Raw genomic sequence first — 17,700 nt, 5'->3', positions numbered from 1 at the left:
TAAGTTGCTTCAGTCGTGTCCGACTCTGTGCGACCCCATAGACGGCAGCCCACCAGGCTCCTCTGTCCCTGGGATTCTCCAGGCAAGAACACTGGAGTGGGTTGCCATTTCCTTCTCCAATGCATGAAAGTGGAAAGTGAAAGTGAAGTCACTCAGTCATGTCCAACCCTTAGCGACCCCATGGACTGCAGCCTGCCAGGCTCCTCTGTCCATGGGGGTTTCCAGGCAAGAGTACCAGGGTGGGGTGCCATTGCCTTCTCCATGTATTTTGCTAGTTGGTATAAATCTACAATGGTGTCCATCAAGAATTTACATTTACAGAAAGAATCCATATATGTTATCCTATCTGAATACATGTGTATCCATATAGAAATTCTTTTGTTAAATCCCATTTTGCAGAGGTGGAGATCTGAATGGCTTTATGCATATGAACATTCCTTTGGAATATTTTTAGATACTTTTTATTTTAGATATTTTTAGATGTCTGATATTTATTTGCTTCTGATAATTTTTACATAAAAGAAATAGGATATTTCAGATAAGGATGAAGTCATCTCTCACAAAGCAACCACTATTATTAATTTGCTGTATCCTCTCAGTCCGTTTTCTAAACTTTTAATGACCTAGGTTATGGCTCCATGAGCTAATGTTTTTAAATAATATTGCCTTCTTACTTACCTAAGTTTTGTCATAGTATTTTTATCATTAACCTTCCATTTTCCCTCAACATTCTGTTTTAGAAATCAGTGTCAACCTACACAAAAGTTGTTGCATTTTACTCTTCTGTAGCTTATTCATCTTTCCACCGCAAGATGTCCGTTTAGGTTGTACATCTTGCATCACCTTCTTGCTGCCCTAAGCAGTGCCGCAGTGACTTTTGTCTCTGTCTCCCTCTGCCTCTGTCTCTTTCCCCTATTATGTACCTGGCCCAGGTTTCCCTTTTGGAAATACTCCTAGTGAAGTGAAATGAAGTGTTAACTGCTCAGTCATGTATAACTCTTTGCCACCCATAGACTGTAGCAGACCGGGCTCTTCTGTCCATGGTATTCTCCAGGCCAGAATACAGGAATGGGTTGCCATTTCCTTCTCCAGGGGATCTTCCTGACCCAGGGACCCAACCTGGGTCTCCGGCATTGCAGGCAGATTCTTTACCATCTGAGCCTGACCAGTGGTCAGTCTATTATTGCTGGCTTGCAGGTCATAGGGAATTCTCTCTCAAAAAAAAAAGTTTTAATTTGCAATCTTACCAGGGTATATAATATTTCGACTTCCTTATATCTTTACAAATACTTGTTTTGTTAGACTTTATTTCTTACATTTTTTCTGGTCTGATGGAGGTGAATGAAATAGTTAATTATTGGATTTTAATTACTTGTCTTGAGTATTTGTAAGCCTGAGCATTTTTTCAAAGACATGTTGACTGTATTCAGGTTTCCTCTTTATAGGATACATATTTATATCCTTTGCTCATTGTTTTCTGAGTTGTTTGTCTTTCTCTTGTTGTTTTGTGGGGGTTCTGTATTTCAAATGTTAATCTTTTGTCAGCCACATATACTGCTAATATCACCTCTCAGTCTTTTAACTTTATGGCAGATAACACGGCTTCCCAAGTGGCTCAGTGGTAAAGAATCCGCCTGCCAGTGCAGCAGACATCGGTTCAATCCCTGGGTTGGAAAGATCCCTGGAAAAGGAAATGGCAACCCCCTCCAGGATTCTTGCCTGGGAAATCCCATGGACAGAGGAGCCTGGCGAGCTGCAGTCCATGGGGTCGAAAAAGGTCAGACACAACTGATTTACCGAACAGCAGCAGCAGCAGATATCATCACACGGAAGTTCTTTAATTTTGGATTATTTGATCAACTATTTCAAATCCATTCATTTTTGTGTTTGATATTTTTTCATAGGTTATCTATTACTACCTTGGGTTGATTACAATATGCTGCTATATTTTAAGGTTAAAATTGTGTTATTTCCTTCAAAAAAGCAACAACCAGACTTGTGTACATCTCCTGATAAAAAGATGTACCGCCACTGGTAGTCTTGCTAAAGGGATAGGACGTAAGTCTGGTCAAGCCCTCGATCCCGCTGCTGATATCCAAGAAATAGAGCTGACAGGACAAGTTGAACTCTGCCATGAGAACGTATGCAGTTGGCAAAGCGCAGACCGAGAAACTTCAGTCAAATGGCTCAAGTTCTTCAGCAGATACATTGTAAAGGAAACAAGGGGTGGAAAGGGAACCTGTGGATGGAATGAGAATCCGACACTTCTCAAGCTAAAAACCTAAGGACAAAACTAAAACTATAGTATCTAAGGATGCATACTTAAGTGATAAAACCCAATGAAATCTAAGAAAGGGATTACTACAGAGTCGGGAAGAAAATGTTTATTTTGGGGAGAGGATTAGGATGGGTCTTCCGAGGTGCCTGGCAGAATTGTTGTTTGACCTGCTGCTGCTGCTAAGTCGCTTCAGTCGTGTCCGACTCTGTGCGACCCCATAGATGGCAGCCCACCAGGCTCCCATCCCTGGGATTCTCCAGGCAAGAACACTGGAGTGGGTTGCCATTTCCTTCTCCAATGCGTGAAAGTGAAATGTGAAAAGTGAAGTCGTTCAGTCGTGTCCGACTCTTCTCGACCCCATGGAACGCAGCCTACCAGACTCCTCCATCTGTGGGATTTTCCAGGCAAGAGTACTGGAGTGGGGTGCCATGGCCTTAGGAGGTAGTTAACAGGATGTTTGCCTTGTATAAATCATTTTGCTAAACTAAAAGGAAAAAAAAAGAAGTTGTGTTATTTTGCACATAAATCTTTATACATTCTGGCATTTATTTATGTGTATAGTGTGAGAAAGCAATCTAAATTTACATTTTCAAGACAGATAGCCCATTATTCCGGAGAAGGCAATGGCACCCCACTCCAGTACTCTTGACTGGAAAATCCCATGGACGGAGGAGCCTTGTGGACTGCAGTCCATGGGGTTTCGAAGAGTCAGACACGACTGAGCGACTTCACTTTCACTTTTCACTTTCATGCATTGGAGAAGGCAATGGCAACCCACTCCAGTGTTCTTGCCTGGAGACTCCCAGGGACAAGGGAGCCTTATGGGCTGCCATCTATGGGGTCACACAGAGTCAGACACGACTGAAGCGACTTAGCAGTAGCAGCCCATTATTCCAACACCATTTGTTAATAAGTCCATCCTTCCTCCTCTGTGCTATGATGTCACCCAGGAACTTAGGCAGAGTTCCTTAAATGAGCATAGCATGTTTCACTGACCTAGTTATCTGCTCCTGCAGCAGTACCACTCTGTTTTAATTACTCTAGTGTTACGATTATCCCTGGATATATAGCAAGACAAGACTCTTTTCCTTATTATTCTTTCACAGAATTGGTTTTGATTATTTTCAATATTTGCTCTCCCATCTCATTTTTAGAATTAATTTGTTTTGCGCTGTAAGCAAAACCAACAGCATTTGTATTTCAATTGCATTGAATATATTGCTTAATAGAGAGAGATTAATACAGAGATTAATTTTGGATTTTCTCATCCATGAAATGGTATATTAATATCTGGCACCTCAATTTTTCAGGTTTCCATTTTGTCCTCTTTAATATTATTTTATCATTTTCCTTGTAAATTGCATATCTTTTATAAGATTAATCTCTTATTATCTCATCATCTTTGTTGCTATTATGAATAATATATTTCCTGATTAATTGTTGCTGGATTATTAGAACTTTACTGATTTCTCGTATTTATCTTTCATCCAACAACCATGCTCATCTTTTTAGTCCTTAACAGTTTATTTGTAGATGTTCTTGCATTCTCTTTGTAAACCACAGTATTTTCTGTGTATAAGACACTTGAATTTCTTCTTTTCTATTACTATGCCTCATATTTTTTCCTTGTTTATTCTTTTGAGTGGGAGCCCCAATTCCGTGTTGGCTAGTAGCAGTGATGTTAGGTATCCTTGCCTGTGGATGGTGTTTACATTTGTGGAATGAACTCTCTCAATGCGCCCATTCCCAGCTCTTTTCTTATGAAATTCACATTGAACATTTTCAGTATGGCCAGCCAAAGTTAAGGTATGAACTGTGGTCGTGTAACAGGGTAAACTTATCGTATTGTTTAAAAAGACCCAAGCTTTGCCTCACTCAACCTCTCACTTTCTGAATGAACCCACCCATATCTGTTATCAGTCATTCAGGAGGTTAACACACTGAAAGTAATTCATATTAAGGATCTCCGCTGCAAGCATCTTTACTCCATTTGAAAGTATTCACTTCACGGGAAATGTCTTATCAGTGGAAATATACATGTAAATCTGTTGATAGTCTTCCAAAATTCTCATTGTTCGCATTTGTTTTACAACTTATTTATTATAGACTCCTATGAACCAAGCTTCAACCCGTTCTCACTGCATCTTCACCATTCACCTGTCAAGCAAGGAACCAGGATCTGCAACCGTGAGACACGCCAAGCTGCATTTGGTGGACCTGGCTGGTTCAGAGCGGGTTGCCAAGACTGGAGTCGGAGGCCAGCTTCTGACAGAGGCCAAGTATATCAACTTGTCACTGCATTACTTAGAACAGGTAATCAGTTGGGGTAGGATGACCTATACCTACCATTTTAATAAATGTTATTTATTTTTAATTGGAGGATAATTGCTTTCCAATGTTGTATTGGTTTCTGCCATCACCATGAGTCAGCCCTAGGTATATATATATGTCCCCTCCCTCTTGAATCTCCCTCCTTGTGACCATGTACATAGCATCAGGCATTCTACTAGCATTTTGGCCCTGTTTTGTGTCTCAAAATAAAACATATATGATGTAAAATTATATTATATTGTGGTGATATATATATATAATGTAACATTTACCACTTTGCTAATTTTTAAGCGTACAATTCAGCAACATCAAGTGCATTCAAAATGTTGTACAATCATCACCACCATCCATTTCCAGAAGTCTCATAATCCCAAACAGAAACTCTGTACCCATTAAACAGTAACGCCCATCTCTTTATACTCCCAGCCCCATTATGCCTATTCTGCTTTCAGCTGCTATGAATTTGCCTATTCCATATACTCCTGTAAGTAGAATTATACGATGTTTGTCCTTTTGTGTCTGATTTCTTTCACTTAGCATAACTGCAAGACCCATCCATGTTTTTGCATGTATTGGACTGTCCTTCCCTTTTTAAAGTGCTTATTTACTTATTTGGCTGCACTGAGTCTTAGTTGTGGCATGTGGGATCTTCACTGTGTCACGTGGGCTCTTTCGTTGAAATGCATGGACTCTCTAGTTGTGGCCCAGAGGCTCGGTAGTTGCAGCACAGGCTCCAGAGCACTCTGGCTTCAGTGGTTGAGGCACCCGGGCTTAGTTGCTCCATGGTATGTGGGATTTAATTCCCCAACCAGGGATTGATCTGCGTCCTCTACATTGAAAGTGTGGAAGTGTAGATATTGTGGTTGCTCAGTCTCTAAATCATGTCTGACTCTGCAACCCCATAGACTGCGGCATGCCAGGCTTCCCTGTCCTTCAGTATCTCCCAGAGTTTGCTCAAATTCATGTTCATTGAGTCAGTGATACTGTCCAATCATCTCATCCTCTGTCACCCCCTTCCTACCCTCAATCTTTCCCAGTATCAGGGTCTTTTCCAATAAGTCAGCTCTTCCCATCAGGTAGCCAAAGTTCTGGAACTTCATCTTCAGCATCAGCCCTTCCAATGAATATTCACAGTTGATTTCCTTTAGGATTGACTGCTTTGATCTCCTTGTAGACCAAAGGACTCTCAAGAGTCTTCTCCAACACCACAGTTCAAAAACATTACTTCTTTGACACTCAACCTTCTTTATGGTCTAACTCTCACATCCATACATGACTACTGGATAAACCATAGCTTTGACTATACAAACTTTTGTTGGCAAAGTGATGTCTCTGCTTTCTAACATGCTGCCTAGGTTTTTCATAGCTTTCCTTCCAAGGAGCAAGTGTCTTTTAGTTTCATGGCTGCAGTTACCATGGGACCATTTCATGGCAAATAGATGTCATGGTCTTAGGTTTTTGAACTAAGTTGAGTTTTAAGCCAGCTTTTTTACTCTCCTCTTTCATGCTTATCAAGAGACTCTTTACATCCTCTTCACTTTCTGCCATTAGAGTGGTATCATTTGTATATCTGAGGTTGTTGATATTTCTCTCAGGAATCTTGATTCCAGCTTGTGGTTCATCTAGCCCAGCATTTCCCATAATGTACTCTGCATATAAGTTAAATAAGCAGGATGACAGAGCATCATTTCCACTTTTCCCCAGCTGCTTCATTCTTTCTAGAGGTATCTCTCTGCTCTTCCTCAGTAGCATACAAACCTAGGGCTCATCTTCTGGTGTCATATCTTTTTGCCTTTTCATACTGTTCATGGGATTTTTGAGGCAAGAATACTGGAGTGAGTTGCCATTCCTTCCTGTGGACCACGTTTTGTCAGAGCTCTCCACTGTGACCTGTCTGTCTTGGGTGGCCCTGCATGGCATGGCTCATAACTTCATTGAGTTGCCCAAGCCCCTTCACCACAACAAGGCCATGATCCATGAAGGGGGAATGTAGATATAAATATATCATATTTTGTTGATGAACATTACTTCTTTTGTCCTTTCGGCTCTTGTGAATAATGCTGCTATCAACATTGGGGTAGCTACTATAATTCTGTATAAACATTTCATTTAAACCTCAGAACAGTTGTGCACTGGACATATTAGTTTTTACCCCCCATCTTACAGTTTTTATAACTCATGTCCTCCCTAGGCCTTCCAAAGATCATGTAGCTAGTGGTGAGATAAGGATTTGAACCTCGAATTGCTTGACTCCAAAGCCTATGCTTTTTTTTTTTTTTTTTAACCTTTGCTTATTGTTTTTATTGTAAAATTAGTAGTGGGTATGAATATAAGAAACACCCTCCATGGCCTATTTGTTTCGGGCTGGTAGATTAGCTGTGAGGCCATAATGTGGAGATGACCAGTATCTTTTCCACTTGTGGTGACTTCATCTGGTGGTGATTCTGACCCTGCACTGGTTCTATTTATCTAGCTTCCCTCCCTGTCTGTACTCCAGGTTTACTATAGTCCGTCCCAGTGCATGCTCAATTTTTAATTTCTGAGTTTTATTCCAAGGGCAAAGAAAGCTCATCTGAATTTTGCTAAATAAATCTTCCAGAAAAAAAAAAATTCTCTCTGAAAGGAGAGAATTGAATTAAATTTCTTAAGTTCCTTTCAGCTCTGTGAATATAAACGCTGTGAGTTGAATGTTAAAGATGGCAACTAATTCCAAGAATAAAAAAAAGAGAAACATGATCAAAAGCTAGAGTGGAGAAATACAGAGAACATTGGCAAGGCAGAATGATTTGTTGATGAATGTTGGAGACTGAAAGATTTGGGAAAAAAAATACTTTTTTTTTTTGAAGCTGCCTAATGAACCCTTTTGAGAATGATGTTGTCCTGATGTTAAATGCTTTCTAATGGCCAAGTTGGCTGAGAAAGTAGTTTGAGAGAAACCTAAGGGAACTCTCTGTGAACAAGGCACACACAATAGGCTCTGAGTAAATGAACCCCAGTAATGCAGCACCCCGAGATTAAGGCCTGTGTGTTGTTCAGATAGTGTTTCTGACAATAGTCAGCATTTCTGGACTCCTTCTTGCTCATATATTACATTCTAATTTTACTTAACAGATCTTGTTACTTTGCAGGATGTTTATATAACACTGATATGAAAACATAATGAACTATATTCAAAGTGCTTTTTTTCAAAATATACCTACTTGTTTCAGATGTTAGCATTGTCCTTTAACTCCAATTAGATCTGTCCATTCATGTGAAATTGTATTTATATTTGCTAGTTGAACCAAAATTTTCATTAATTATAATCACTCAAGAAAAACATTCTGCTCCTAATCCTTTCTTTTTTCTTCATTCATTCTATACAATCTTTGCAAGCTGTTACTTGTTATTAAAACTCTTCCTCTCCCTACCTTTCTTCACTTCAAAATTCTTGTACCATCAGCCTCATGTAAGTAGTCATGGTGGCATTTGATTTTCTGTGTAGCTAGTTTATTTAACAGATATTTATATGGAGCAATAATGTGCCGAGGACTGCGCTAGGTCCTGGAGCACAGCGCTGAACAAAATTGGAAAAGGTCCTTGCCCTGAAGTCCTCACGGTCCAGTGGAGGGGGACACACTTTGAATAAGTAATCTAAATAAGGATACTTATATAATATAAGAATAAACCTGGCTGTAATCCTGATGGGAGCCTGAAGAGCAAGTCCAAGGGGCAAGAAGAGCTTGTCCTGGGGGACTGGACTTAGAGTGAGAGGGGAGAGTTAATGCAAGTTCTCTTGGGGCTGATGCAAAGCGGACATCTGAGGGATGAGTCGGAGTGAGCCCAGCCAGGAGGTGGGGTCAGGGCATGTCGGACAGTGAGAACCGGGAGCCTGTCGGCCCTTAGCTCCCACCAGGGGATTGACTCACCCAGGGTCCTGGTAACATTCACATGTTGTTGGCTTTTGGCTCTCCAAATGTAACTTATCCGTTTCATAGACACCGGCTGCATCGCTGCAGCCATTAGCTCTTTACTTTGATGTACAAGTGTCTTCATGGAGGTCATGGCATAAAATAATGGAGAGAGGGAGAGAAGGAACAGATCAGCAAACGAGGAAAGAAGAGCATAAATATGGAAAAATGCAGAGTATGCACATGGGTATGTGGGGTTGAGTAAATCTAGAAGCTGCTGCCATAGAGAATGTAAGAGGACAGTAGACAAATATTGGAATTTTACACAGACAAGTGAGAGGCTACCAAGGAATACCTGGGAATGAGAATAATAAAAAGAATGAGCAGATACTGTTGATGAAATAACAGAATTCAAGGACTTTTATAAAGAAAGTTTCCTTATGAAGGACTTAATTATGAGGCTATGAGACTGGAAGTATAACACAATTTAGTTTAATCAGCTTCATCCATCCATTCAAAAAATGGTGATTGAGTGTCCACTGGGTGCTACAAGTTACGTTAGGCAATGGGGATCGACTTATGATTGAGAAATAGTCTGTGCTACCGTGTCATTCAGTGAAAGAGCCAGGCCTATAAACAAGTGCTCGAAGTGCAGGAAGAGAAAAGCTATCACAGAAACTCATGTAGAGGTTGGTGACGAATGACATCCTTTCTGTCTCAGTTTCAATATATAAGATGGAGATGGACTAGGAAAAGACAGTTTGGTAACCATTCTTACGTGAATTAACCCACACTTGGTATAGAAAATCCATGTGATTGTAACTGCTCCCTGGACAATACCGAAAGACCTTACACCTGCTCGCAGGGCACAGCCATTCTGAGTTGAATGTACCTCATTATGCTCAGAAGTAAGTAAATTTCTGCGTGCCCGAGTACTGTTGGTTTTGGAGTTTTCCTTGTGTATGTAGTACTTTTTCCAAAAAGTCTCCTTGAAAACATTTTAAGCCACAATAACAGGGTACATCTTGGCCCTAGAAATCGAGCCCTAGGAGAAAAAGGAAGGAGCTGTGCATACTTGTTCCAACCAGAAGCTTCAAGCACTCCTCGGGTGACCCTGGGTCTCTGTCAGGCCAAACATCAAGTGCGAAACCACTGAAAACAGAGAGTGTTTGCTCTGCACTTGCACAGAAATCAGAATCTGGGTCACCCCTGCCAGTTAGCCAACATGAGTGGGACTTTTTCAGTATCTCTTTCCACTTGGCTTCCACTGGATTTGCTGCATTCAGGAGAGAAAGCTCACGGTGCCGTGCTAGTTGTAACTCTGTCGGTTTTTTCGGGGGATAATCTTCCATGGACATCTGAGCTCTTTATTTTTTTAAAGGTTTCATTTTTTTTTATAAGATTTGCCTTAATGTGGACCATTTTAAAAGTATTTGTTGAATTTGTTACATAACTGTTTCTTTTTTATGTTCTCTAAGTACTTAGAAAACTCTTAGGTATTTAATTGATGATTCATAAACAGTAATGATGAATCATTATGAACTGATGATTCATAAACAGTGTGCTACCCTCTCTGCATATCTGTCAGACCAGCACCTGTTTGGTCATGTATTTGGTGTTTGGGTCATCCTTGCCTGTTTCAGGTATTTGTCCCCTGGTTCTTAGGATCCAGAGCTCTACTCAGCGCCCCATGCTACCACCTTGCCTGTCAGACTGTAGTCCACCATATTCCTTACTTTCCTTCCACTTACACTGAAACTTGGTTTTCCCACATCTACTACTAATGACCCTGACAGTGCCTTCCTAGGTAAAACTAATTAAGCCACTCATTCATTCATTCATATTCATTTAACAGAAAAGTATTGAGATTGTGTTCTATTACTCAGATTTCTTAGTTGCAAACTGGGAAATTCACTCTAGCTAATTTAAGTGGCAGAGAGTTTATGAAACATAAAGAATCTCGAGAAAAATTAGAAAACTGGGCTGGGGTATGACCCAGCTAGGAGCAGAGCAACTGAGAGAGACTTCTAAGCACAGCTCTAAATGGCTCTGTTAAACACTGCTGTTATCACCACTGCATATGTAGGACATTAGGTCCTAGTTTTCAGAACCTTCTCTGTAGCTGCCTCGAAAGAACCAGATGCCACTGCCACACTAATCTCCTGCAAAATGGTCTTCTTACTTATGGCCTCCAATCTCATCTGTTGTTCTGTCACTAAGTCATGTCTGACTCTGTAGCACACCAGGCTCCTCTGTCCTCCAGTATCTCCCAGAGTTAGCTCTTATTCATGTCCATTGAGTCAGTGATGCCATCTAACCATCTCATCCTCTGCCACCCCCTTCTCCTTTTGCCTTCAATCTTTCCCAGCATCCCAGGGTCTTTTCCAATGAGTCAGCTCTTTTGCATCAAGTGACCAAAGTATTGGGACTGGAGCTTTAGTAACAGTCCTTCCAATAAATATTCGGGCTTGATTTCCTTTAGGATTGCTGGTTTGATCTCCTTGCATGTCAAGGGACTCTCAAGAGTCTTCTCCAGCACCACAGTTCAAAAGCATCAATTCTTCAGCACCCAGACTTCTTTGTGGCCCAGCACATCCATAGATGACTACTGGGAAAACCATAGCTTTGACTATATGGATCTTTGTCAGCAAAATGATGTCTCTGCTTTTTAATATGCTGTATAGGCTTGTCATAACTTTCCTTCCAAGGAGCAAGCAACCTTAATTCCATGGCTGCAGTCACAATCCACAGTGATTTTGGAGCCCAAGAAAATAAAATCTGTCACTGCTTCCACTTTTTCCTCTTCTATTTGCCTTGAAGTTAGGACCAGATGCCATGATCTTAGTTTTCTGAATGTTGAATTTTAAACCAGGTTTTTCACTCTCCTCAAGAAATAGTTCCTCTTCACTTTCTGTCATTAGAGGGGTATTATTTGCATATCTTAGGTTGATATTTCTCCTTGCAATCTTGATTCCAGCTTGTGATTCATCAAGCCTGGCATTTTGCATGATGTACTCTGCATATAAGTTAAATAAGCAGGGTGACAATATACAGCTTTGTCATACTCCTTTTCCAATTTTGAACCAGTCAGTTGTCCCATGTAAGGTTCTAGCTGTTGCTTCTTGACCCACACACAGATTTCTCAGGAGACAGGTAAGGTGGTCTGGTATTCCCAATTCTTTAAGAATTTTCCACAGTTCATTGTGATCCATACAGTGGATTCACTAAGCTTTTGCATAATGAATGAAGCAGAAGTAGATGTTTTTCTGGAATTCCTTTGCTTTCTCTACGCCAATGGATGTTGGCAACTTAATCTCTGGTTCCTCTGCACTTTCTAAACCCAGTGTGTACATCTGGAAGTTCTTGGTTCACAAACTGCTGAAACCTAGCTTGAACGATTTTGGAGCATACCCTTACTAGCATGAGAAATGAGCACAACTGTATGGTAGTTTGAACATTCTGTGGCATTGCCCTTCTTTGGGACTGGAATGAAAACTGGCCTTTTCCAGTCCTGTGGCCATTGCTGAGTTTTCCAAATCTCTCTTATTATCTCTCCTTGCTGTTCTCTAAAACTCTATGTTGTGATGGGTGTATCTTTTTTTTTCTCCCTTGCCTGTCACTTCTCTTCTTTTCTCAGCTATTTGTAAAGCCTCCTCAGACAACCACTTGGCCTTCTTGCATTTCTTTTTCTTGGGGGTGGTTTTAGTCATTCTGTACTATGTTACGAACCTCTGTGCATAGTTCTTCAAGCACTCTCCCTACCAAATCTAATCCCTTGAATCTGTTTGTCACCTGGCCTAGTGATTTTTCCCTACTTTCTTCAAATTAAACCTGAATTTTGCAGAAAAGAGCTAATGATCTCAGCCATAGTCAGCTCCACGTCTTGTTTTTGCTGACTGTATAGAGCTTTTTCATCTTCAGCTTCAAAGAACACAATCAATTTGATTTCATTATTGACCATCTGTTGATGTCTATGTGTACAGTTGTCTCTTGGGTTGCTGGAAAAGTGTGTTTGCTATGAACAGCATGTTCTCTTGATAAAACTGTTTTCCCTTGCCCTGCTTTATTTTGTATTCTAAGGCCAAACTTGCCTGTTATGCTGGTATTTCTCAACTTCCTATTTTTGCATTCCAATCCCCTATGATAAAAAGAACATCTTTTTTTTGGTATTAGTTCTAGAAGGTCTTGTAGATCTTCATAGAACTGGTCAACTTCAGCTTTTTGGGCATCAGTGGTTGGGGCATAGACTTGGGTTGCTGTGATGTTACATGGTTTGCTTTGAAAATAAACTGGGATCTTCCTGTTGTTTTTTGAGGTCAGACTCTTCTGTTGATTATGAGGGCTACTCCATTTCTTCTAAGGGATTCTTGCCCACAGTAGTAAATATAATGGTCATCTGAATTAAATTCACCCACTCCCATCCATTTGAGTTCACTGATTCCTAAGATGTTGATATCCAATCTTGGCATCTCCTGCTTGACCATGTCCAATTTACTTTGAATCATGGACCTAACACTCCAGATTCCTATGCAGTATTGTTCTTTACAGCACTGGACTTTACAGTCACCACCAGACACATCCACAACTGAGCATCATTTCTGCTTTGGCCCAGCTGCTTCATTCTTTCTGGAGCTATTAGTGATTGCCCTCCACTCTTCCCCAGGCGCATATTGGACATCTTCTGACTGCAGACTCATCTTCCAGTTTCACGTCTTTTTGCCTTTTCATACTGCTCTTGGGGTTCTTGTGACAAGAGTACTGGAGTGGTTTGCCATTCCCTCCTCTAGTGGACCACATTGTGTCAGAACTGTTCACTATGACCTCTCTGTCTTGGGTGACTCTGCACGGCATGGCTCATAGCTTCACTGAGTTATGCAAGCCCCTTTCCACAACAAGACTGTGATCCATGAAGGGGACCACTCCCATTTACTCACCCCCAAATCCCACGCAGGGGTGTCTGCTTGATGGAGGTAGGTCTCATGCAAACTGTGAGCTGTAGGAGAGACTAGGAAATGACATTTTGTAAGAAGCAGGACCGGAAAAGGCAATGGCACCCCACTCCAGTACTCTTGCCTGGAAAATCCCATGGATGGAGGAGCCTGGTAGGCTGCAGTCCATGGGGTCGCTGAGAGTCGGACTCGACTGAGCGACTTCACTTTCACTTTTCACTTTCATGCACTGGAGAAGGAAATGGCAACCCACTCCAGTATTCTTGCCTGGAGAATCCCAGGGACTGGGGAGCCTGGTGGGCTTCTGTCTATGGGGTCGCACAGAATCAGACATGACTGAAGTGACTTAGCAGCAGCAGGAAGCAGGACTAGATCGGGGGCTGTCATGAGAGCTGAAGAAGACAGCTTAGTTTCTGCCACACTGCTGTTTACTGTCACTGCTCTTGGCAGTGGGGATGGAGCCATGGACAAGAGAAACCAAGTGTTTTATTTCTGCCTTGTGGAGCAGAAAGTCTAGCAGGGAAGCAGATAACAAACAATTAAATGAATAAAATTTACTTGTTTGACCAAATAATAAATGAATAAAACTACTTGAGGAAAAATAGCATAGACTAAGAACCTGGATATTGGAGTGTTACTTTTGATAGAAAGTGCAGGGGAAACCCTGGTGAGGAAATAAAACTTGAGCAAAGACTTGACTGGTAAGAAGCAGGAAGATGTAAGAAAGTCTGGGGCAAGAGCATCTCGGGTTAAAAGAAACAAGTTCGAAGGCTGAGACATTTGGCCTGGTACAGCAAGAGCAAAGCCAGTGTGGTCCGTGAAAGCACCATAGGAGAGGAGGTCAGACGGGTGGACAGGAACTTGCAGACAGGGCTTGGGTCACCATACCAAGTACATGGGAGGCTGTAAGCAGGACAGCGACCAGATGTAACTACATTTTATAAAGATGCCTCTGACTGCTCTGCAGAGAGGAGACCACGGGGGGCACAAGGAGAAGCAAGGAGACTGGTTCAGACCCTGGAGCAGTTGTCCAAGGAAGGGACAATGGTGGCCTGAACTGTCATAGTGGCAAAAGAGGTGGGGAAAGTGGCCCAATCCTGGGTGTATCTTGCAGGTAAACCTAACAGAAATTGGATGTTGGAATTGGGGGATTCAAGAATGATGCCTAGAGTTTTGGACTGTGCCATAGGTGGATGGTAGGGCCACTAATAATGATGGGTAAAATCTGAGAAAGAATGAGACTGGCAGTAAAGGAGAGAGAAAGTCAGGAACAGACATCCAGGTGGAGATACAGAGTTGCCACAAGGATAGTAGCTCAGGGAAGGGGCAGTGGCTGATGCTGTAAGCTGGGGAGACATCAGGACATGGTTATATTGAGTTGGCCAAAAAGTTCATTCAGGTTTTTCCATTGCATGTTATGGAAAAACCTGAATGAACTTTCTGGCCAACCTAATATTTAAAACCAAGGGATTGGATGAGATTACACAGGGAGAGACTATAGATAATAAAGAAATGAGGATCCAGGACTGGAGCCTTGGAGCACTTCAATAGATTGAGGTGAAGATAAAGAAGCATTTGGAAAGAAGATAAAGAAACATTCATTAAATAGTTTTTAAAGAAAAATAAAACCCAGAAAAGTGTGATAGCCTGATTACCACATGAATAAAGTTTCCTGAAAGAGGCAGTGAATACCCATGTTGATGCCTTCCTCAAACCAGAGGTCTAGTAACATAGTGGTCAGTGCTCTTCATTCACTGGGGTCACTGGTGACCTTGGCAAGATCCATCTTAGTCTAGGACTGTTGTGGCTTGCAGGATGGGTGTGATCCAGGTGAGAGAGAGAGAAATTAATGCAAAGAAAGGGGTTAATTTTAGGAGCAGAATAGGTGAGAGGAGAACAGGGAGGGGACAGAGGGCTGGACTTGGGCAAGGGCCAGGCAGTAACAGCAAGAAGGGTGGGATGTGAGGGGGATTTAGGGGTGGGGCATACAGGCTGCTTACACCTAGAAGAAGGGTGTGTAGCCATCAGCTCAGATCAAAGGCAGGGAGAAGAAGCTGGGTAGATGTTTGGAACAAAAGGATAAGGTGGGAGGGTCCATTTCTCAGAGTGGAAAAGTGGTTTTTGAGAAAATCTCACGGGATTTCTGGTTCCTGATAAAACCTGTGGTCATTCGTTTAAAGGAGGACAAGTGGTATCATTACATGATTTTGCTAAAAGCATCCTTTAAAAGCAATGCTCCCATCTTATTTTGTAACTAAAGGAATAGAGAAAGTTCTGGTGATGAAAATTACACACCAGGGAAGAGGAAGACTAGAGCATTGGCAGGTGTTGGCAGAATTCTCAGAAGCCAGGACCCGGTGATTCCCCTGAAATCACATGTCACATCTGTGGGTGATTTATTCCTGGTGCTTTGCAGTGGGCATCCTGGCACTGGATTCATCTTCCCCAGAAACCCCTGAAACCCTGGTGGCTTCCCTTGGGGATAGCCCACACCATCTCTTCATCCATCTCCCAAACGTTCATTTACTACCTTCCTGTTAAGTACCGAAGACACTCCTGAGGAGCAAGATGATCAGGTTCTAGCTCAATCAAGGTCCTCTTGCCCATCGCTTAACAGTGAAAGGAAACACACATACAGCATTTATTATGGGCTAGTTCTACTCCAAGTAATTTGTGCATTTGAACTCTTCTAATCATCCCAACTACTCACAGGGTGAGTACTGTCTTTTCCATGTTTGGCAGATGAGGAGATTGAAGCCGAAGTGTTGAATGACATGCCTTGAAGGCTGGAATCTGGACCTGGACAATCTGATGCCAGAATTTGGGGTCTGTTTCCTCTTGTGGTTCTGATTCAGTGTTCTGTCTCTCTTACCTTGACGAAGAGGCATTCAGACCAGTTTTGGTTGAATTTTTAAAATCTGGCGTGATTTACCCTTGAGTTTTTAATATAAATTTCCCAGTGACTGAAAAAGACGATAATAATATATACAATTCTGTACAAGCTATATCATCTGTCCAGCAATTCCAGGCTTTGTCTTGGACAGGTCTTGCTCTGTTTGCTTCATTTCCTCTTCACCATGACTGTACTGACTATTGTTAAGATTATCCTGAGCCCAGTTTGGGGGTCACTGCATTTTGTATCAGTTTTTTGTCAGCTGCGCATTTTCTGCTAAGTTAACGCTGCTGTTTCTCTCCTTCCCCACAGGTTATCATCGCCCTCTCAGAAAAGCACCGCTCACACATTCCGTATCGGAACTCCATGATGACCAGCGTCCTGAGAGACAGCCTGGGAGGGAACTGCATGACGACCATGATCGCCACGCTCTCTTTAGAGAAAAGGAATATAGATGTACGTTGGTTCTTCTTTCCAGAGATCTTAGTCTGAGTGTTTGTGCTAGTCTGTGAGATGGAGTTGATGGTCCTGGGTGGGTCTCCATCTTTTCAGCTGGGCTGGGGTGTGCCATCAGAGGTAAAGAGGCCGGCAGAGTTCAGAGCCTTGGGTTATGTGCCAGCTCTGAAATTCCCCCTTTTCAGAACTGAGTTCACCTAGCATGGGATGGTTTGCAGAAAACTTCATATACATGTTTTGGAAGACCTGCTTATGGGTTATTTGCCTTGGCTGGAGACCTGGGAGAGGAGACCCATCAGCTTCTCCTGACCCACTCTTCTCCTGGTTGCTTAGATGCCTTGGAGACATCACCAAGATGTGAGCCTAGATGTGTCCCTGAGCCCAACGCCAGGATGCCTTGGTAGAGGCTGGCTGCCAAATGTCCCAGGTAGCTTTAGAGCCAGCTGGTGTTTTACAGAATTTCAGTTTAATGGATGGGATTCAGACTTTCTCTAAGAGAGGAAAATGGAAAGCACCCAGGTGTCTCCCCAAACAAGGCCCAGTCCCAAGTGCATTGTGAGATACTGTGGAAAGCCTGTCTTTGGGGCCCGTTACAGATATTTATTTTGTACCCTTTGATGCTTATGGATGGTGGTACCTGCTATGATTCTGCTTTGTATTGTGTGGTTCTGGTTTGACAGAAAAGTAGAAAATCATATGCCAATTGTCACTTAGAACCTCAGATCTTCCACACTTTGGGCATTGGTCATTTTATTAAGCTCAAACAAAACTTTAATGAAAAATAAATTTCTGGGGCAAAGCTTCCTAATTTGGAAGCCTGTTTCCTCATTGTGTTTTATGAACTGTTGTATGCATTTTTCCTGTGAGCAGAAGTTGTTTTCTCTCTATTTGCAATAACACTTG

The 17,700-nt window shown here is 41.9% G+C and overlaps 1 protein-coding gene across 1 annotated transcript in view; it reads left to right on the top strand.

Annotated features, from left to right (window-relative positions):
• Positions 1 to 17,700, top strand: part of LOC104994977 (kinesin-like protein KIF6) — a 296,967-nt gene that overhangs the window by 27,176 nt on the left and 252,091 nt on the right. The window contains exons 2-3 of the mRNA XM_010848702.1: positions 4,385 to 4,591; positions 16,654 to 16,797. Of these exons, the coding sequence (XP_010847004.1) occupies positions 4,385 to 4,591; positions 16,654 to 16,797 (351 nt within the window). The remainder of the gene's footprint in view (positions 1 to 4,384; positions 4,592 to 16,653; positions 16,798 to 17,700) is intronic.

Source organism: Bison bison, unplaced genomic scaffold (genome assembly GCF_000754665.1).
Source record: "Bison bison bison isolate TAMUID 2011002044 unplaced genomic scaffold, Bison_UMD1.0 scf7180017864270, whole genome shotgun sequence".
In the NCBI taxonomy this organism is placed as follows: Eukaryota; Metazoa; Chordata; class Mammalia; order Artiodactyla; family Bovidae; genus Bison; species Bison bison.
This window is presented reverse-complemented; position numbering and strand designations above follow the sequence as displayed.